The sequence below is a fragment of the Oryzias melastigma genome, linkage group LG1 (assembly GCF_002922805.2).
Source record: "Oryzias melastigma strain HK-1 linkage group LG1, ASM292280v2, whole genome shotgun sequence".
Taxonomy (NCBI): domain Eukaryota; kingdom Metazoa; phylum Chordata; class Actinopteri; order Beloniformes; family Adrianichthyidae; genus Oryzias; species Oryzias melastigma.
In genome coordinates, this window is record NC_050512.1 from 24,838,928 (window position 1) to 24,861,277 (window position 22,350).

Consider the following 22,350-nt stretch of genomic DNA (forward strand, 5'->3'; position numbering starts at 1 on the left):
CTGGCTCAGAGGTTGCAGAGGGCTTGCACCGTGCACATCTGTCCCCTTTGCACAGAACAGGTAAGGGAAGTGGGTAACATGATAGGGAATTGTTGAGGCTTCCTGTTTTGAGCAGATTTGACGAGACTTCCAGTGTTTTCTCGTGTCTGTCCCAGAAATCATCTAAACGTGGTGAGGAATCCAAAGCGAGTGAGGAGCAGGTCGTGCTTCCAGATGGAGTAAGGTTTAGATTCGACAGAGCTTTTGTTTCCAATGAAATCTTTTGCATTTCTGCTCTGTCGTGTACCCTGCGGTTTGCTCTGCCTGAAGTGAAAGCTTCAAACCACAACCGCAGAGATACAGGTGTGCAGGAGCGTCTGCACAGTTTCTGCAAGGTCTTGCGTCCAAACCAGAAGTACTGAACAGCATTGCATCACTGAAGCATTTCACCAAAAACGACCAAAAATGAGATTTTTGCTGCAAATCAAGTTTCCCCTAAAATACATCATTTACATGAAGCTTATAGTGCACTACAGCTTCTTAGGGAGTCCCTCCATGATGGAAACAAGTGTGGGCTTTCTGAAGATCAAAGCCGCTAAACCGTAACGAACTGCACACAAAGCAAAATGTAACTTTCTTTTATAATTACACTCTTGTTTTCATGCCTACAGTCATTGTGTTCCATTGAAGGGAAGGCAAAGGCATTTGGTTTAATTTACATTTTTGTGGCTAGCCTTTTGTTTTAATAAATTTAACTGTAAAGTGCTTTGAGTTGCTTGAAGCTTTCATTATTTTATAGATAACGTTTGATTTGATTTGATAAACAAGGCCTTAAAGGCTGCAAGAAAAAGATTGTAAAGGTAGAATCATGCCATTAACCTTCACTTTAACTTTTCTGACCCTCTCCCTGCTGATCTAAGAGCCGCTTTGCTGCCAAACCTTACATTAGAGCAGCATAGGCTCACATCATCGACCCTTTGCCACAGATACACGCTTGGTTGAGGTGTTTTTAATGTGTTATCTTTAGCTACAACTGCAAATAAAACCCACACAGGCACAGCTCGACCTCCTTATAACCTCGTCAAAAAAAATGTGTTGATAAACACAGCAAGACTCATGACAACCAACTTTGTAGTGTTGCCTGGCGTCTTATTTGATAACTATCGGTATACTGGAAAACTGGTTTGTGTAACCAGAGCAGGAAACCTGGTTTGTCTATGCAGAGCTTATCCAAGGTTGTCAACTTTTTGACACAAGGTATTTTCATCGGATTATCTTTAATACAAGCCCACATGTTCTTCTTGTTTGACTTCTTCAATAAATGCGTCTTCATTTTCCTGTGGAAAACTTGTAAGAGCTGTTTCCCACACGGTTCTGCCGCAGTAAGTACCTTTGCACCAATGGGGGCATCTTTTTCCAAAATAATTGTCCATATAATATTTACGTTAAGTTTTGCAGAGTCTATGCATAGACACTCATAAATTATTCCTTTGGGCTTTTAAGGGCATTTTACAGACAATATAAACCACATTGGACAAAAATGCTAGCTCCTGCTACAACAAAAAAATTTTCTTGCCGTCTAATGTTTGCCTGTGTTTTTGTGGTGTGACACATAGATGCGTATCAACAGGAACAACAATTCTGTTGTGTTAAAATGATGTGTTCTAAACCCTTGTTTCCACTGAACAGAACGGGACAGTCCAGTTAAGAATATTCTAGGCAATTCAGGTGAGCGTTTCCACTCGTCACACGTCATAGTAGTGCGACTACGGCAAAAGCATTGGTAATATTAAAAACAATGGAGGTCATCCAGCAGCTCTTTTTTTCGCTAGGCTTTTGGTACGTTGCGTATGCAAACCATTTAATGTTAACATTTTGGGCGCCGAAGAGCAATAAGGCTGCTTTCTTTGGTCCATTTTCTATGGACTCTCAACCAATAGGGGCCCAAGAATTTTACAGTTCAGTCCCACCTAATTTGTCCATTTTATAATGGAAACGCTCAATCCACTGGACCAGACCGTCTAGTTCATGGGTGCCCAAAGTGGGGCCCCGAAGTCATGACTTCAGAAGCCGTGGAGTGTTTAGTTAAAACCCCTCAACTGTTTCCCATTGATACTCTATGGTGTTCCAAAACTATACGACTGTAATATACTTTCAGCCTCCAGATGGCACTGTTAGCACTTTCTTTGCCTGTGGCTATGGGTGAAACAACCCCCAATTGAGTCAGCTCTGGGCTTTTATTAATGTTAGAAGTCCCTAAGAGCCTTCACAGTCACTTCCGATACTTTTAGCAGGCTTTTTTAGATGGAGTGACAATGGCAGTGGCAAACAGATAAAGTCTAAAGACCAGCTCCAGGTCTCATTAAGATCCCTGCTTGCTGTTTTCATTGGAAGAAAGTTTGACACTTTCTTGTGTCGTAATGACCTTCCATCAATCAACAAGTTTCAACAGTAGCTCCGCCATAACTGGTCTGTTCTATTTTTCTATGGTCTTGTAACCAATGGAGGCCCAAAAATGGTAAGGTTCGGTCCCGCCTAATTGGTCCATTTACTTAATGGAAACACTCAAAAACCGGACTGCACCATTCAGTGGAAACAAGATTTTATATGGGGTTTTACTACCTTCCTTGAGGGCCCAAAGCACTTTATATTCACTGTCCCACTCACCCATGCACACATTTACACACTGTTGGAGAATCTCCTGCTGAACACTAACGCCCACCTATAACCATCTAGCGATGTGGGGTTCAGCGTTTTCCAAAGGACACTTTGATGCATGGGCAGGCAAAAGCTGGAATCAAACCTGAGATCATCCAATCAGAGATGGACCGCTTTAGTTCTTCCTTTTTTTTTCTTACATTTTTCCTTATGATATTTAAGTTTTTCAAAGATTATGTACATAGAAACTCCTATTAACTATGCATTTGGACTTTAAAGGGCATTTTCCAGATATCATAAACCACTTTGGACATACATTCAGGCATGCTACCTCACCTCCAGCTACAACAAAAAAATCTTTACCACCATCTATTGTTTGTTGATGTTATTTCGGAGTAAAACATTGATACATATTAACAGTCGTAAAAATTCTGTAACTCTCATGCTATCATAGGCATTTCTTACATTAAAAGTGGGGTCATCTAGACCCCACGAGACAATTCGCAGAACTTTTTTTTCAAGGATTTCTTTATCTTCACTGGTGTCCGTGGCAGACATAAAATCCCATCTACCTTTTTTCATGGGAGGGATACACATTAATGTAAGGGTGGGGTCATCTAGACCCCATAAGAGAGCACAAGGGTTAATAATGTCACAATAAATTAAAACTGGACAAATTAGCATTTTGTGCAAATTTCCATCAAACTCTATGAATTGACACAACTTAAAACTATGTCCCCTGTAGTTAATGTACGCAAAAAGATGTGAGGACCTCACTCGTCAATGTTCGTTTCTTTGACAGCAGCAGTTTACATTAAAACACATAAAGTTAGGACGTACATGACCCTCAATGTCCTCCAGGCCGCGTCCACCTAACCACAGATTTCGTTTTTGTCTCGGCCCTTAAATCTGTGTGGACTGAAGATGTTTTCAAACCATCATTGTAGTATTTTTTCAGTTTTAAAAACTCTTTTATTATCATATTTATATAAAAATAATTAATCATATCCTGCAGTTTTTCAACAGCAGAACCTGGACTGCATCCTTCCCTGAGTAAAAATGTTTTTCTCGCGTCTTATTTTGAAGTGTGGTTTTGCTTTTTTGCACGATATTTGAGGTTTTGCATGAAGATTATTTCCGTGAGTCTTTTTTTTTTTACATCAACAAGGGGAAACCACCATCAAACAGGCTCATTTCATCTGCTCCGTGGCTTTACTCACAACTCTGGCAACATGACAGCTGCTGCAACTGCAGGTGAGTCTTTCCAGAGATCTTACCACAAAGATTAGTTTTATATCAACTGCGACTTTTTTTGCATTTTATCTGTCGCTGTCACTCTCAAAGTATCATCTGATTGATGCAGTTCTACCACAAGCAATCTTGTGTCAGCAAAGAAAAGAATAGATATTTAACGTGTCCCTTATGAGAAATCATCTCTGTCAGACTGCAGAAAGGTTATTTTATTTGTGAATGAGGTAGCACAGTATCAGATCTAAGAAATTATTGTTCTGGTTCATTGAAACTATTATCTGCTAACCACAGTATGAGCCACATCGAGGATGTTTGACACTTCTTGTTTAGAGTAGTTTGTCGCTGAATGAGGCTATCAATTCTAAAAGTTGTTCCAATCTTCTATTTAAGGATTTAAGCTCTGAAACTCAATTTAGAGTTTATTTTTTATTCTTTTCAGTATTTTTGTTGATGTAAATAGGGTAAAATTGTATAAAGGGTTTACTGTTGATAAGGCTTAATAAAGATGTGAGATAAAAGGTTGATTTATAAAATGTTTTATATGTGATTCTTCAGGTTTTCTAAGCCTGTCGACAGTTCTGATCTGGTCCATTCCCCTGAAGGTAAGAAAATAAAGTTACATCGAGGATGAAATGCTCATTGAGTTGTAGACTAAACAGCAGGGACTGACAAAGCGCCAGTTCCTGCTCTGAATAGAGTAAAGATGAAAAACGTGGTCATATCAAGAAGATGTGAGAAGCTCGCTGAAAAGGTTGTCTTCATCAAACGGGAAAGTCTCTCAGTTTATGGTGATTTTCTGGTTTCCTTGCTGATGTGTAATGAGTAATCAAGACTTTGACTCAATCAAAAATAATATACACTTTTAATCACTAAACTCAAATAGGAAGTTTTTAATTGAATGGAAATGGATTGTGTTGCATTGAAGACAAAATAAATGTGTATGCTGTTACAAAAAATAGACTATTCTGGACTGAAACTGGTAAAAATGATTATCGAATCACTTTGATTCACTTGATTTGGGAGTGCAGTTGTCTAATTTTGCTTCCCTCCACTTTTTCTCAAGCAATTGATAAAACTCGATTGACAAACTTGATATTTAATGGATTCAATCTGTGATGTTTGTTTGTCTTCTTTAGTGTTTGTTCAGAATACTTGACACAAACCACTTCTGAATTCATAACGTCTGACTTAGTCCCATTCGCTTCTATGGGACTGCTACGTATGATTTTCTTTTAATCTATTAAATCTATTTATTTTGGTCCAATTAAGTTTATTTTACTAAGATGTCATTTTAGTTCAAATGTTCACCATTCAACTGCAAAATTATTTTCTGGGAACTGTGTAGAGAAAGCTTACTTTTTATTTAACCCCAATTCATTTTACTGTAATTCTTTTTTGTTTGTTATAACAGTTGTGATTTGAAACAAAAGTGATTCTAATGGGCAATAACAACACAAATTAATGGCATAATTCCTATTCCAATCCAGCAAACTACTTAGAATCCAAGTCAAACCAACCAATTCCATTGAAATCTGTTTAACCCCTGTGCTTTCTTATGGGGTCCAGATGATCTGACCCATGACAAAGATAGACAAAGATGGACAGTATTTTTATGTCTGCCACAGACACCAGTGAAGATAAAAAATCCTTAAGAAAAAAAAAAGTTCCGCGCGGGGTCCAGATGACCCCACTTTTAAAGTAAACATTCTTAGGATAGCACAAAGGTTAATACAATCATAAACTTAATTTCGAATACTTAGATTCATACATAAAAATGTTATTTGAGACATTAGAAATCGAATTGAATGTAGTAACCAATTCAATTTTATTCAACTTAATATATTGTAAAGAATGTTTTGAAATCAATTCTTTAAATTAATTAGCTTCTGTTGTGAAGTTGGGCGTTGTAGGTTGAAGTAAACAAACCACACGTGTGAGTAAACAAACCACACGTGTGAGTAAACAAACCACACGTGTGAGTAAACAAACCAGACGTGCATTTTTAATGAGCCATCTAGGGGTTACCTGGTGAACTGACCCAGCTCCACTATCTTAATATCTTTGTTTATGGGACAGCCCTTGGTTATTTTTGACTAAATCCTGTTAAATTTATTATAAATAGATGAAATTGTGTTTTTTAATCATGTCAAAAAAACAGCCCAGAACGTATAGATGATCTCTTTTGATTGAGATTGTCTTTTTAAAGCTTAATCCAAGCAACAGTACAGAAAAAGTAGAAAATGAACTATATATATATATATATATATATATATATATACATATACATATGTGGGTGTGTGTGTGTGTGTGTGATAAAACATTCATGAAATTGAAAAGAAATGACTTTCATGGGTTTGATTTCTTTTTTTTTTTTTTACATATTTCTTGCAGGAATGCATGTCTGAGGATGTGAACAGTTCCACCTCAGAACCAGACATGTTCTCGGATTACTCAGATATTTCCAGCATGGATTACAGCGGTATTCCTACAGTCTGTGGAAGAGAAAAAGTTACGAATTTTCGCAGATGGTTCATGCCAACTTTCTTCTCTATCATCTGCCTGTTGGGTGTGGCAGGAAACCTGCTGGTCATCCTCACAGTCTTTCATTTCAAACGGCTCAAGACCATGACGGACGTGTACTTGCTCAACCTGTCCTTTGCCGACCTGCTCTTCGCTCTGTCCCTCCCCTTCTGGGCGGCCAACTCCATGGCAGAGTGGGTCCTGGGCCAGTTGGTGTGCAAATCCATGCACACCATTTACAAGGTCAGCTTCTACAGCAGCATGTTGTTTCTCTGCCTCATCAGCATTGATCGATATTTCGCCATCGCCAAAGCCATTTCGTCTCACCGGCACCGCACAGAAGCAGCCTTTTATAGCAAAGTTTCATCAACTGTTGTCTGGGTGATGGCACTGATCTTTTCCATCCCAGAAATGGCTTACGCAAACTTCAGCAACAACACCTGCAGCCTTTCTAACCAAAATAACACCCAGTTGAAAGTTGGCATCCAAGCCAGTCAGATTGCTTTGGCCTTCATCCTTCCTCTCCTGGTTATGGGCTTCTGTTATGCGAGCATCATTAAGACTCTTTGCCAAGCTCGAAACTTTGAAAGGAACAAGGCCATCAAGGTCATTCTGGCTGTGGTGACTGTTTTTCTCATCTCCCAGGTTCCTTACAACATCGTCCTGTTCTTGTCCACCACGGTTACAGCAAGTGGAGGAACTGAAGATTGCAACTATGATATCACACTTATGTTGGCTACAGATGCCACGCAGGGTCTGGCCTTCTTCAGGTGTTGTCTGAACCCTTTCGTCTATGCTTTCATCGGTGTAAAGTTTCGCCTTGACCTCCTCAAGCTTCTGAAGGAGTTTGGCTGTATGAGTCAGGAGAAGTTCTACAGGTATACATATGCCAGAAGGAAGAGCTCTGGAGCCAATGACACAGAGACAACCACCACATTCTCGCCATGAAACTTCTTTCAATCACGCAACTGAATTTGTAGAAGTTACAGATTAAAAAAAAAAAAAAACATATTTGACATGTACATAGCAGAAGTTATATGAATGCATTTTATGTTAGTTTTGTTGTTTGCTCTTAGCTTTGGTTACTTCAATTGTATGCTATAGTGTACAAAGCCTCTCAGATTTGTCATTGTAAAAAAATATGTGTAGTATTGCATGTAAAGTGTGTGCAAGAAATGGATTAAACCAAAAGCAGACAAACTTACATTTCTTTGGTTTGGTGATTTTACTATGATGCAAATTTAAAAAGCAGTTCAGAAGAAGTGAACTCAAAATACCTTCAAACTTAATAAGAAGTTCTTTATTTGTCCAACATTCTGGATATTGCATTGCAGAGAGGGGGGGAGTACACTGCTCAAAAGAATAAAGGGAAGGCATAAACAACTTGATGTTACTCCAAGTAAATCGTATTTTTGTGCAATCAAACGGACAATCAATTTCACGTTTTTGTGCAAGTGGAATAGGCAACAAGTGGAAATAATAGACTATCAGCAAGACGCCTTCAATAAAGGAGTGGTGCTGCAAGTTGTGACCACAGACAACTTCTCTGTTCTTAAGTTTTCTGACTGATGTTTGGGTGACTTTTGAATTCCGACAGTGTTGTCACTCAAATGGCACTATAAGATGGCATCTATAACCCACACAAGTGGTCCAGATAGTGCGACTCATCCAGGATGGCACATCAATGCAAGCTGTGGCAAGAAGGTTGGCTGTGTCTGTCAGTGTAGTGTCCGGAACATGGAGGTGCTTCCAGAAGACAAGTCAGAACATCAGGAGATGTAGACAAGGTTGTAGGAGGGCGACAACCCCGCATCAGGATAACTACCTCATTCCTTGTGCAAGAAGGAGGTTGTGCAAAATTACCTCCAGCAGGCCACAAATGTGCAGGTGTCTGTTTAAATTGTTAAAAACAGACTCCATGAGGGTTGTATGAGGGCCAAGAATCCAAAGGTGGGAGTTGTGCTAACAGCCCAACATTATGCAAAACGTTTAGCATTTGCTAGAGAACACCAAAATTGGCAAATTCGCCACTCGCACTCTGTGCTCTTCACAGATGAAAGCAGGTTCACACTGACCACTCCCCTGAATGATGATCGATAAGGAGGAAGGGTATGACACCAGCACAAGTCCATCAACCTCTCTTTGGTTTTCCAGGTGTTGATGATGAGGTAGGTCTGCTCATGCCAGTTCTATGGTTCTGGTGGAAACTAAAGGTCGACTGGAGGAATAAAAGCAAAAAAAATTATATACTGGATTAAGGAAAGAAGTAAGTAAGGGCTTTACCATGCAAACACGATGGGGATCAAACTACTCATTTAAAGAAGTTCTGAATTCCAAGTGATGTAAATACAAGGAGATAAAATTGATTGAAAGTTAAATTATTTTTTCAGTTGTGTAAACTACTTAAGACATCAATCCTGTTTAGATTTGAAATATGGATTAGAATAGTTTAGACTTTAATGTCTAGGTTTAAGGTAATTATTCAATAATTATATGGTACATTTCCATTCATAAAGTGTGTCTTCCAACATGACATTTATAATCTGCCTCAATGTTCTGTAGCTTTAGTAGTTCCATTTAAATCACGTGAATTTCATCATAGAGGAAAATTATATTCATCTCCGATATTACACTGATGACACCATGTTTTATATTTCTGGGAAATGTGATAACTCATTAATTAATAAAGTTATTCAGAAATTCTGATGTAAGATTGTTGACTTGACATATTATTCTAGTTGATACAGTAGAACTGTGGAGTCTGACTTTTTCTTTCTGAGATCTGACATTCAGACAAATTCCTCTAAGATTTAAATTCTTTAGGGAGAAGATTTGGTTAACATAACTCAATGTCTTCTGTATTTTCTTGATTTAAAGAAGATTTAATGTTCCACTGAATTAACAGATTATCTTCTTCTTCAAGGCAGTACTCATGCCAATGAGATTCCTGGTTTGTCATATATATATTTTGAGAAGTAGCTTTTATGAAAGGGATTCTTTAAATTAACCCTCAATTTTTTTGAAGCATCTTGTGATAATCGTTATGTGTTGCATGTTTTTTTTATGTATATTTCAAATTGAATTTAGTGTTTTTTTCATCCACAATAGCACTTTTTTTTAATTAAAACACAAATTATTTTTTCCTACACTCTTATCTTCTGTGGTTTTTAGCTGAATTTGAAATTCTCAAGATGACTGATCTTAAGTAATTGTTTTTGACTGGTCAGCACGTCTGGTCATGTCTGTCGGCACAAGCCACTGGAATAATTTTACAAAAACTTGTAGGGTTATTAAAAAGACTGGCATGAGTCATATTAGGAGGTTTCCTTCTTGTGTCATTTACTGCAAAAGCACATAAAAGGAAAACTCATCCAAAGTCAGCTGTTCCCATGGAGATAAAGGTGCTTCAAAAGCTTTCATAGATCAGTTTGTAAAATCATTCAACCAATAGGATACTTTTTTCTTGTAATTGGCCTCATTCTTATTGAATGTTTTTTATTTACTTTAAAAAATCGTAAGATAATTAAATAGAATATAAATTATTTAAAATGTTATTTTTTACCCAAATTTTAAATATTGTCTTTTCCTCCAAGTCGCATTTTTATTACACTGTATATGTAATAGCATATTTGTTTATTGACTTATTAAGGGAGAATGAATCAGTAAAAGTGTGTGGGGCATCTTATGACAGTACTTATCAATTTTATTTGAAAACACCTCATAAAAAACTCATTGACACTGTTCATATAAATGTAAAAGCCAATCACTGAAAATAAATATTAAATCTTATTTTCCTAGATTGTGTTGAACATTAACATGTCAAAAGTGTTTTACAACTAAAGCAGATGTCCTAGCAGCTCTATAAATATTTATGATTTGCTAAAAAATCTTAATGAAAATGAAGTTAATGTTTCATACTGGAGTTTAGAAGGTTTTGAAAATCCCTAAAAATGTTTTTTAAAAATACAACTACACTGTAGAGCTTCTAGCAGTTATTTTATTTTGCAGGAATTTATTTGACACTGTAGATGAAAGCGAAACAGAAGTTTTGACTGCTTTATTTCATATTTATTACCTGCCTGGACTCATTTCTTTTTGGCAACAGTTAAGAAATAAAGTGAGCTGGCACCAGACTAAAGCAGCTTGTTAACTTCATGAAAATGTGGAATGTGTAAAGACAAAAAACCCTTCCCGGAGAGCAAACTCCTAATCCTCACTGCTGATTGGCTCACAGGGGAAAAAAGGGTGGGATTTCTTTAATAAAAGCAAACTATGCAGGAAGGTGTGAAGCTGAACAGTGACAGCAGGACTAAGACATTAAAGTCCAACTCAAGAAGAATAAGGTACGTTTTTTTCTGTTTTTCAAAATTCAGGTTGTTGTGAAATGTGTTTAAGCAAATCATTTTGACAAATGAAATAGCTGTTTTTTTCCTTCCTGGTAATAATCAGGAATGAAGGTACTGATATTATGTTTACTAGAAGATAAACAATAAGCAGCAGTAAACATACTCCAGAATTTTTATGAGTTCTTGAGGAGGTCAAATTCGCTTCATTCAAAAAAAAAAAAAACTAAAAAATTTGATTTTTTTGTGTTCGTCCAACTCTCTCTCTGAGGTTTTGCTGTTGGGGCAAACATTAACGTCTCCATGGTGACTGGAGGTCACTGGATAACTCACTGTGCACCACGCCTCGTCAGAAATGTTGAGGAGGAGGCGTTCTGACCCGATCCTCCCACGTGTTGCTCATGCAAAGCTGCTTTATCAACCACAGCAACAACTCTTTCTCCCGTTATTTGTGACTTCGACAAATGTCTCTTTTTCAGCCTCAGAGGACGGAAAGCTCTCACTTCACGATGCCTCCTGTTAAAGGCATGTCGCACACCATACCCAGCCACGTTCTGAGAGTGGGCCAGACCATCCGCATGGACCAGGCTTCAGACACCAAGTCCAGCGACCCAGGAGATCAGGACCTGGACATTTCCCTGGAAAATCTCAACCAGCTTATATTGGAACTGGATCCAACATTTGAACCCATTGAAATAAAAAGCCCCACGTGTGTCAACCCTCCAGCAGGTACAAAACTGAAAAGAATGTTTTTATGCTTTTTTTGCTTCATTTTTGTTAAACTGAAGGTGAATTTAACCATTTTGAGGCTTGAGTGAAATTAAAAATGGGAAACTTTCTTACCTTAATATTTCCCATTTTTAAAAAATTGACATACGGAAGCAACTGAAAGAATTTGCAAATGTAACTATTGTGGAATAATGATGTGATAGATATTTGTTTTTCCTTGTCTAAAACAAAAAAAAGAATGAACCAGATTTGTCCTTACTCACTACATTTTTACTTTTCTCAGCCACCAAAACGCTCAAATGAAAAAAGAAAATCCGACCAAATGTAACTGGTAAAACTGTGACAGCATGGTGTCAACATGAGTTCCAAAAGTACCACAAACGCAACACTTTTTTAACCAAATCACAACTCTTTTGTTGTCCGCTTTGGCACTAATGTTTATGTAGAGTTTGGAAAAAAAAAAAAAATGCAGTGTTTGATCAAGACTGTAAAGTTTGCAGTAAAAAGTCATGAACTTTGCAGGTTCCACAGTCTCCACTGACATTTAGTGGGGAAACAGGACGACAGCTCAGTGTAATGTGTAAACTAAGAAGTCCAATAAGAACCATCTTCATGTTTAAGCCTCAGTTTGTTATATTTAGCAACTTTTTTGAGGGACAGTTTTAAAAATGCATGGAAACGCCTGTATTGAAGGACTTTAAAACCCCACTCTGACATAAATTGTGTTTTTGGTGTTTTTAACATGTTCTTCTAGCATTTTTCTAATAATACAGGACATATATGAACAAAGTGAAGCTTAAAATTGTACTTCAGAGTATTTATTTATTCAAATCAATGTAAATCAAGACCGGGAAAAAAAATGCTGTTTGAAAAAAGCATATTTGTGACGTAGAAAATATGCTGCAGGGGCTACAAGCCCCCTGCTCCGCTCCACTTTGATGCATCATTCATAGACGAGTAGATCCATATATGCCATCATTGTCTTTGTCCAAGTTGACATCTGGCTCAAAGCTGTACAGCTAGATAGCGTCAACATGGCTCACTATTTTTGCTGCACCAGGTTGGGGTTGAGAATATAAAGCTGTCTTCTTATTTGGACAGCAGGACCTCCTAGTGGTCCAATTCCTAGTCATTGTTCTACACAAAAGCTTACTGTGATCTTGGAGAATTCCAGATGAAGAGATTAATTTCCTCCAGTCAAGTTTCCTTTTAGCCTCAAGCGTAAGTTTGAAGCGATGACTCATGTCTTCACTGTTTGGTCTTTGATTCACTATCACTGTTTCACCATCAGTTTTTCATTTATAGGCGACGTAATGTAATGTAATCATCGGAGCTGACGCAGGATCTTTGAACGTATTTCCTCTTTCAAAGTTTTTTTGTTTTCAAACAGTTTGGAGCTGAAATCCAGAGCACGTAGTTTACAGATCGGAATCTCCTGATTGATCTCTGATCTGTTTTCAGGTTTAGAATGGGGCAACGGGCAGATGGGTGGATCCAAGTGCAGGATCCAGCACAGATAGGAGAACAGGCGTGAAGCACAGCTAAATGTCCACAAGGCTAAATCAGGGTCAGGCAGGCAGTATGAGGGCATCAGAGAACAACCAGAGTGGTCAGGGTCCAGCCGAGGGTCAGGGCAGGCGGCAAACAATCAGAGGTGAAGACGAAGCATGGGACGGATTCATGACACTCTTAACTTCTTCTTCTATTTTTTTTCTTGAATCCTAAGTTGCTGCAATATTAGCCTTTTCTGGGGGAGTTTTTACCCCCATTATTAATGTTTGAAGGAAGCTGGAGCTACTTTTTTCTTTTTTTTCCCCCCCAACTTGCCCAGCAGCTGAGCAAACCCAATAGGTTGATGGCCTCTTGTTTTGGACAGACTTTCTCTTAGTGTTGGGAGTTGTGTAGCTTTGGACTCAAGAGGAGTTTATTTGTATAAACCGCTTTTATATTTGAAGCTAAGCTTTATTTTATTATCTTTGAATGCATTTTTTTAAACAAGAGATGGAGAGTGGGATAGTTGATATGGGAGAACAAGTTGCAAGAAAGGAAAAAAGGGGTAAAGGAGTTGGAGAAAAAATAACCTTTCAACACCAGAGCTTTAGCTTTAATGTTTACATTCTTTTGACTACAATAACTCTTCATTTGTTTCAATTACAGTGAATTCTGAAGCAGAAAAAAGCGACTCTCTGCTGTTATTGGTGCAAAATAAACTTTTCTCTGTGTCAGAATCAGCTGATTCTTGGTGATTGCTTAAACGGTCAAAGATTTGCAGTTTGACTCCAGTATTAAAGGGTTAAATAAAAACTTATGAGGGGATTGGATTCCAAAGTAAAAGAGAGAACAAGTTGCTTGAGGTTTTTCAAAATGGGTGGAGTTGGCTTTTAATTGTTTCACTTTGCTAGATTTCAGAGAATCTTAAAAGCGGACATAACTCATCCAACATTTAATGGGAAGCATTTTTAAGACACGTTATACAGTCAAGGTCTGTAGATATAGAGAGCTTTTCCCACACTTTCACAGTATTACTTGGGAGCCGCCCAATAATCCACAGCAGCACCTGGAGCGACTGGAGGTGTAATCCTTCCCGTGATTTGAACCATCAACTCTCTTTTAAGGTTTATGTTGCTTATCGTAAGGCCACTTTTGCCTCTCATGATTATTGTTGCATGGGTGCTTTAAATAGTTCGATGGGGGTCATCTACCCTCTTCTTCCTCCATTTTTTGCTTTCTTTAGCCTCTCAGCTTTGCTTTTGCTGGGGGGGTTCAGGGCAGGTTGAGACACTGACTTGTATTGACTCTCATTTCATTCGGAATGAACATAGAGACCACGGAACGTCTCACCTTCCAGGAACATATTTCTGAAATAACGAGGAGTTCCCTGCCTCGGCTTTATTGGGTGTTTAATTTCAGCGAGGTCCGTCTCTGCACACCACTCAACAAAGTACAGCAATGTTTAGCCTCCGGACCGCAGAGGTGTGGCACCATGAGATAAAGTTGTAGTCACCTCTCAGAGCAGGTAGCCCGGGGCTTCAATAACACACAAAGGCTTTATGGTTGTTAATTGTGTGGTAATTGCAGTACTTCTGCCGCTCTGAGATACATGCCCAGACCTAAACCACACCCTGCACATGTGAGCCGAGCTCACCGCTCTGTCATAGGTCACAGCAGCATGGCAGCTGAATGTGACGCGAGGGCCTGGTTTCCTCTTGCTCGCTGGTGTTTGGGGTGAAACTCTCAGTTGCTTTTGAAGTGTTTGAGGGAAGTCAAGCGACGCTGATGAGAAGTGGGAAAAAAAAACAAAAGACGATTGAGTGAGATGTGATCAACACTCATTTCGTGCTTTTCTTAAACCGCGCTGCTCAAACAACAACCACCTACCTGCGTGGGGCTCCTTCTTCCACGCCTGTGTTAGTCATGACAGATGCAGCTTTCTGAGCTCACCTGTCTGACTCTCCCCTCTGGAGATTTCCTTCAAACACTCCTACATATGTCCAGGCAGACTCAGATGCAGTGGAACAAGCTGAGACGGATCTGTGTGAATGACTGTTATTGCAACAGCAAAAACACACAAAAAAATCTAGTCTGTTTGAATCATAAGAGCCCCTGAGTGCAAGTTCCTGCAGGAGGATCATGAAGATATTTTTCTAAGACTCTTACATGAGGAGGCCGAGCCCTAATTTAATCCCACCGTGAAATGTTTCCACCAATAACATTAACGTCATTCTTTTTTTTCTAATTGTTTCTCTAACGTCCTCCATTTTCAGGTGACTTTTCCCGTTGCGTGTTGGTTTCAAGAGGATGTCCTCCCAGCTCTCTGCCCACAGCGGTGCCGTCCGTGTCGCCCAGCATCCCCATCCCAACACACAACGGTCTCAGCTCCAGCCTGCAGGGGGCGCTAGTGTTCTCCAGCTCCCCCACGTCCTGTCTCCCACCTTTGCCCTTTGGCAGTGCACCCAGGAGGAATTATTCGCTGAGGCACGACTCCTCCCAGGGTTCCCTGCGCCTGTGCCAGTCCAACAGAAACAGCGCCACCTCACTGCTGTCCACGTCTACGTGCTCGGACACCAGCTACATCCTGGGCAGGTAAGACGAAGTTTACGAAGTTTTTGCTAGTTAGGACCCAAGGACTAACTTTCCAATGGATTCCAAAGCGGATAAAATTAGGAAATCACTTGGTTTACTTAATCACGTACGCACTTTATACTAGGGGTGTGTATTGGCAAGAGTCTGGTGATACGATACATATCCCGATATGTGTCTCTCCATTCGATATGTATCGTGATATATCCCAAGACTGTACCAGAACAATTTTTTACTTTTTTTAAGAGTATGACTACAAAAAAAACTACCTGAAATTTGATTTGTTTTTCAATATAATAAAATTATTTTGTTTAATGATCACAAAATTAGGCGCTGCAACTGTCTCTCATATACAAGTTGTTTTTACCCACAATTTTATGCTGCTTTTTTTTGGTTAAATTAAGAAATAATAGAGGTAGTAAAAAGTAGTAATCCTGCAATTGAGAGAGCTGACCATGGTCCAGAAGAAAAACCAGGACACATCTGACACCTCTGACTTCAGGATTCTTAATGACCTGAATCTGTGCTAATAAGGTGTAAATCTCAGATTTGAAGTTGTGAACTGGATATCAATAATTCATGTAAAGGAAATGGCAAGGTAGAGCCAAGGTGAAATTATATAAGTTCGCTTCCTCCCACTCCCTTCAAGATATCTCTAATTTGATGCCTAGCTATCCCATCTCTGTTCGGTTATAAACCTCTGTTTATTGTATTGCACATGCATTATTCTTGCCTTAATTACTTGAAATAAGCCATTTCAAACCAGACCTTCTGCACTGCAGCGCTGCAGCTGTTTCCTCACACGGATTTCATCACTCAATTTCCATCGCTCCACGACAACGGTCTTTTTTCAGAGTGTTGTACACATTACTTTGATTCATCAGGTCACTGAACCGCTTGCCAAGGGTTTAGATGTAAAACAAAAGTAAGATGCTGAAAGAAACTCATAAATAATTAATTAAACAGTGTTGCATATCAGTATAAAACTTTTGTCGGCTTTAAAATCCATTGAGATTACGTTAATTGCGCAAATAGTTTGAGAGTTACAATGATTCAAAAAACGTCAATACTGAAGATAAAGCGCTAGTGTTAAAGGATTAAAGTCCTTTCAAAGTTTATGCCAAGAGCATTAAAGAGAATTATCTTATAAGCTGATGACACTGTTATTTAAGCAGGAACCCCCACCCACTTACTGTCTGACTGAGGATACCTTCTTTGTGGGTGTGGCCTTCTTTGGTGGTCACGGCTTTGTGCTCTCAGAACAGGGTGGGACGGGACACTCTTAAATAACTCCCCAAGGGAAAACTTCTTTTCAATCATGGCCAACAACAAAACGTCCCAAGTCAGCAAAATAACAGATGACACAATGGAAAAATAACAACAATGACCAAACGGACAAAGATACGCCAGAACAAAGCACATCCAACACAACAGCAGGAGGCAGGTCAACCCTGTAGCTCAACAATAACCCACAGAGTTCATTTCAGAAAAAGAAAACACATTCATCAAAGTGTAATAGGAACTTTTGTTAAAATTAGACACACGTTACCACTTCTTTAAACACACCGTGACCTTTGTATCTTCAGGTTAGGCTTTAGTCTGTGTTGATGAAAAAACCTCAAGTTTGACTCTTCTACTTTAGGACCTCGTTTATGGTTTTGGCACCATTCAAAAACAATGCGTTCATGCTCTTACAAAGGTCAAATCCAGATTAGGTTTCCTTTATCACTGTATTCATGGCTGAATGGCAAACTGTTGGGTGTGGCTGTTGAAAATGTTGAGTGGGCATGTCTAAAGAGCCATTCAGCTTTTTTTTTTTTTTTTTTATCTCTCAACAGCCAACTTAGAAGCACTCGACACACCTAAACTTCTTGCAGCATATTGCACATTTATATTATACAAAGTAGCCATGGTGACCACAGAAATGAGGCTAAGGAAGCGTTCACAATAAAAACTCCTACATAAATCAGCCTTGGCCTTCATGAGCAACATCATCTCCAGTCAAAGCACCTTAATACCATACTTTGGACTGAACTGGCTTTGTATACTCTTTAATGGTTTACGTTTTGTCCTACTTCTTCGTGTTGCCCCATGCAACAAGTTGACCCTTCATAAAAAATAATTATTTAATCCCAAGATTACAACTACAGACTAGTCTAGAGAAAATCAGATTACATAATGGTTAAAAAACTTTTACATAACTCACACACACTTTATCCAGTTATTATGAATCATGTTGAAGCCTGTTCCACTCTTAACACACCTTTCCTATTAATTCACATTAAAATCCTTCAAATATTGGCAAACGTAGCCCATCTCATTACATCCACAGACATGTCAACTCGAACAAAAACATTTCCATCTCTTAAAGGTTTTAAGGGCGTCAACGAGATGGATCTCTTCCAGTTAACCCTTTAAAACAAACTAATGGAAATACACATCAAACCACTTGAATTAACCATCTCAACTTAATTTAGCATTCACTGGAAAGCAAAAAGTAAAGTGATTTGTTTTTATAACTGGAAATAAATTCAGGGGTCAAGGGGTTATCCATCCTTTTTTCAGAACCCGCTGAATCCCTTTCAGGGTTACGGGGAATGGTTTAAACCAACGCAAACCTCCATGCAGTAAAAAAAGATATTTCAGGATAAACATTAATTCCAGGTGATGTGTAGGGTCATGACGGGGGAAGTTACAGCCGCCAAATGGTTAAAACCGAAAAAAAGGGGCACAGTCTCAGAAGAAAGTCCAAATAATTTATGTTTCCTCTAAAGCTGAAAAAAAGAAAACACTTATTTCAAAAATAAAAAAAATCAATCTCCTTGAACCAAACATTTAGAAACTTAACTTCACTTAACTGCACAGACAGTGAGGATTCAATGAAGGCTTGGAACCATATTCCCAGTACCTGGGTGCAGGCAGCTTTGACTGCTCCATGAAGAACTTCTGGAGAACAACAGACTCTATATGGGTTGAGTCACAAAAAGTCAGAAACACAAAAGATGGGGAGACTGGGACAGGAAACCCCTCCAACGTGACTGATTCAAACAATTCCCAAAACAATCGTGGAGCAAAATGGGGTCAAAAGTTCTCATAGGAAGGGAGTAAATATTTTGGAAGTAACTGCTTAAAAGCTGAAACATTGAGACAAATCACATTGATTTTTTTTTTTTGTGCACAGCAACCTGTCCTTGACCGGAGAAGACCCCGACTCTCCAGAGTCACTCCCCCCCTGCAGGTCCGGTTCCTTCAGTGACAAGTCCAGAACCCGTCTGTTTGAGAATCGGCCCTCCCTGACAAAGAAAGAGCATCTGCAGGAGCTCCACTGCAAAGGAACGCAGAGCAGCCCCGCCTCCCTCTCTGGGTCGCACAACGATATTCCTTTACTGCTCATTAACGGAGCACCAGAGCCGGATCTGAGCAGCACCGGACCAGAACCTGCAGTTGACGTTCCTGAGTCCACCTCCAAGCAAAGATGCTTGAGTCTGAGCAGCAGCCAATCATCCATGAAGTTTGTCATGGATACCTCAAAGTTCTGGTTCCGTCCACACATCAGCAGAGCAGAAGGTGAGGAGATTTCCAAAGTAACGTTACTGTCTTCTCACTCACCCCTGACCTTTTCTCTGCCGGCCTCCTCCCAGCTGAAGCCTGTTTGAGGGACAAGGAAGCAGGAGCGTTTGTGATCAGAGACAGCACCTCCTTCAGGGGAAGCTTCGGCTTGGCCATGAAGGTGGACCAATCTCCCACCTCTGCAGGTAAACCTCAATGAACTTCTTATACAGAGTCGTCGCTTTTGCTTCCTGAATCAAACACAGATGTTTAAAAGTTTCCGAAAGTTTGGACAGATTGAGGATTAAAGTGCATGTGTGCAGCTGACGGCAGATACGTTCTAACAATTGAGAAACATCATCTTGTGAAATCCTGCGGTGAGACAGTGCTGATGTTTTCCACCCACAGTGTACCCAACATAAACACAGAACCAGCTGTTTACGGCCCTGTGAGCGCTGGGAAAGATGGGAAAATGACTTGTGAGGACACGTGGGGCTTTGGCTGGATTATCCAGTCACAGGATTATCACTTCAGGACAAGAAACTACTTAAGATTTAAAAAAACAAAAATTATGGTCCAATTTGGCTTTAATAAGCCTAAACTTTCGAATTAGTCTCATTCATATTATTTATGCATTGCTAATTTAGATTGTCTCAAGATGTTACTGAATTATTTATGCACTTGAAATGTTACTATGAATTCAGTATTGTTTGCATTCAATATTTTTATCTATCAAAATATTACGTTTTCTTCCTTTGTGCTGAAGTTTTTGTTGCACATTTCCTGTTAACGTTATGCTAGTAAATTTGAGTATCTAAAGGAAGTTTCCATGCACCGTGTTCTACTGTTAGTTTTGCGAGACAGTGCCTTGCATCCATGTGTTTATGATCAATGTTTGTTCCAAAATGAAAACCAATAAAAAGTATTTAAAATGAAAGTTATGCTAGAATAGTACAGATAGAACTGTTTGGTTTAAAATACCAGAAGAAATAGTTTAGTGTTCATGCAGTGAAGTTTTAAAACAAAGTTTAAAACAAATGACGGTTTAAGTTGCATAAAAAATAAAAAATTGGCTCAGAGAGAACCAAACTAAGCCTGAGCTTCCATTTTTATGTTGCTCTGATGGCGTTTATGGAACTTGAAAGAACGCATGGATTAAAAACAAATTTTATCAGTTATGATCAAACAACAGTCAGCATCTAAATTTTGTCGACATTACATTTATCTATAATTTAGTTAGTAAAAACCCTTTTTTTTGTTCTCCAGATTTTTTCCTTAGATTTTGATTTCTCCAAAATTGCAACTAGAACCCAGAAAACTGACTCATGACATTGACTCAGTAGAACTTTCTCGTTAAGATTTAAACCACAGCTCAGCTAACAAGGCTACCAGCTAACATAACAGTGAAGTTCACATTAAAAAACAAATAAAAAATAAAAAAACTAATCTTTCACACATGGGTTTTCATTATTTTCAAATTTCTCATTTGTGAATCAGGAGAACTCAAATCCGATGTGATCAGACACTTCCTGATTGAATCTTCAGCCAAAGGGGTTCGCATCAAGGGCTCGTCCCAGGAGCCGTTCTTCGGTGAGTGAAGTTTTTCCAGTCGTGTCCTTATTACACCAGGAGGACTCGACACATCCCTTTGGTTTCTGACTAAAACTGAGGCAGGACTGTTGTTTTGTGCTTGCAGGAAGCCTGTCTGCTCTGGTCTACCAGCACACCGTCTCTGCTTACGCCTTACCCTGCAGATTACTGCTCCAATCTCAAGGTGAGAACTCCGACTGTTGGACGGCTTCACCTTAAAACAAGCAGAGTTGGAGAAATGTTTCTGCTTTGTTCCATACAGATCTGAAGGCAGCAGAAGAGAAGCCTCATGAGAATGCAGCATCTGAGGACCAAACCAAAACTGGTGAGGACTTCACTCACACAGGACAGTTGTGTGCAGCGCATGGTGTTCACACTGGACAAGCAGGGAGGGGCTTATTTTGTATCTTGCTCCAGGCTTTTTTACAGTATAAAAGACTTGGTGTTATAAAATAATAACCACAATTATTTATAATGATTAATTTTTAAACAGTACTCCTTCAAACTAAAGGGGACATCCTCCATAGGTCATTACCAATTCAGAGTCTCTGATTGGTCAACATTCAACCTGGTTTAACTTCCAACGCGCATTCAGTTGCTGTGAATTTTGTACGCTGAGCCCAAAAACTGTTGGTAAAACTTGCGTAGTTACACGTGAAGGTGAGAGTTTTAAACGTGATAGCCCGAAACACACGTTTACATACTTTTTAAATGCCGCCGAGTTCGGTGTGAACAAAGCTTTACACTTTCTGAGTTCTTTGACCTCCTAACCCAACCAGGTTTCCGGGTCAGACTTGAATAATCTGCCAGACTCGGGTGAAAATGCTTTATTTTCTTGACACTTTTTTTTTTTTTATAGTACAAACAACAGGTGATAATCACAAGAACGACACATGTTAATGTCAGGAATTTTTCACATACAACAGACAAATAAAACAGCCAAAGGAAGAAAACATTTGCTTTAATTTGGGGCGCATGAACACTTGCAGGTCCGATGAGCAGTGGGTTTGCTTCCTCGGAAAATCTGCCTTTTTTGTCGACTTTCACGAGGTTTCCAGTTCAGTTAAAACTAAATCAAACTGACAGTAAGTGAATCTAAGGAAGGAAGTGACATAAGTGAAGTCACCACAGAATCTCATATGGACTGTAATGATGCTTATGTTGGCAAATGAGGTCTAAAATGTTTGTGTTGTCAGAGTGAGCTTCCTGTCGGGGTTAAAATGAAAGCAACATAAATATACAGAAATGTGGTTAATGAAATTCAGAAAAGTCGAAACTTTTTTAAAACATGAGATCGAATCTCCTTTTTTGCATGTTTCCGTCAGCCTGTAATTTCGTTTACCTGGACGCCGTTCCCACTGAGATGCTGACCGGCCCGTGCGCCGTGCAGAAAGCCGTGACCTCGATGCTGGAGAAGGCCTCGGGCTCGTTCACGCCTGCCCTAGTCAACCTGAAGGTGTCTGGGAAGGGCGTCACTCTGACGGACATCAACAGAAGGTAGGAGACTTCATCCACGAGCTGACTGTTTCCTGACTGCTACTGTGGTCTGACGCTCCAGCTGCTCTCCCCCATGCAGGCTGTTCTTCAGACGCCATTACCCCACGCATTTACTGAGCTACGGCGGCGAGGACCCAGACGGTCGATTGTGAGT

At 39.3% G+C, this 22,350-nt stretch overlaps 2 protein-coding genes across 3 annotated transcripts in view; both read left to right on the forward strand.

Moving 5' to 3' along the window:
• The window catches only part of LOC112156992 (tensin-4), a 23,754-nt gene continuing 1,404 nt past the window's right edge, over positions 1 to 22,350 (forward strand). The window contains exons 1-11 of the mRNA XM_024289388.2: positions 1 to 60; positions 134 to 218; positions 11,231 to 11,480; positions 15,245 to 15,563; positions 18,742 to 19,127; positions 19,202 to 19,315; positions 20,607 to 20,699; positions 20,806 to 20,883; positions 20,962 to 21,024; positions 22,025 to 22,196; positions 22,276 to 22,344. Coding sequence (XP_024145156.1) covers positions 11,261 to 11,480; positions 15,245 to 15,563; positions 18,742 to 19,127; positions 19,202 to 19,315; positions 20,607 to 20,699; positions 20,806 to 20,883; positions 20,962 to 21,024; positions 22,025 to 22,196; positions 22,276 to 22,344 — 1,514 coding nt within the window. The 5' untranslated portion in view covers positions 1 to 60; positions 134 to 218; positions 11,231 to 11,260. The remainder of the gene's footprint in view (positions 61 to 133; positions 219 to 11,230; positions 11,481 to 15,244; positions 15,564 to 18,741; positions 19,128 to 19,201; positions 19,316 to 20,606; positions 20,700 to 20,805; positions 20,884 to 20,961; positions 21,025 to 22,024; positions 22,197 to 22,275; positions 22,345 to 22,350) is intronic.
• ccr7 (chemokine (C-C motif) receptor 7) lies at positions 5,859 to 8,450 on the forward strand. Of its 2 annotated transcripts, XM_036213619.1 has the most exons (2): positions 5,859 to 6,367; positions 6,464 to 8,450. In XM_036213619.1, the coding sequence occupies exons 1-2, from the start codon at positions 6,286 to 6,288 to the stop codon at positions 7,354 to 7,356; spliced, it is 975 nt and encodes a 324-aa protein (XP_036069512.1). In that variant the 5' UTR covers positions 5,859 to 6,285; the 3' UTR covers positions 7,357 to 8,450. The 2 variants fall into 2 exon arrangements, with proteins under 2 accessions (XP_036069512.1, XP_024145987.1); XM_024290219.2 differs by having other exon boundaries at positions 5,865 to 8,448.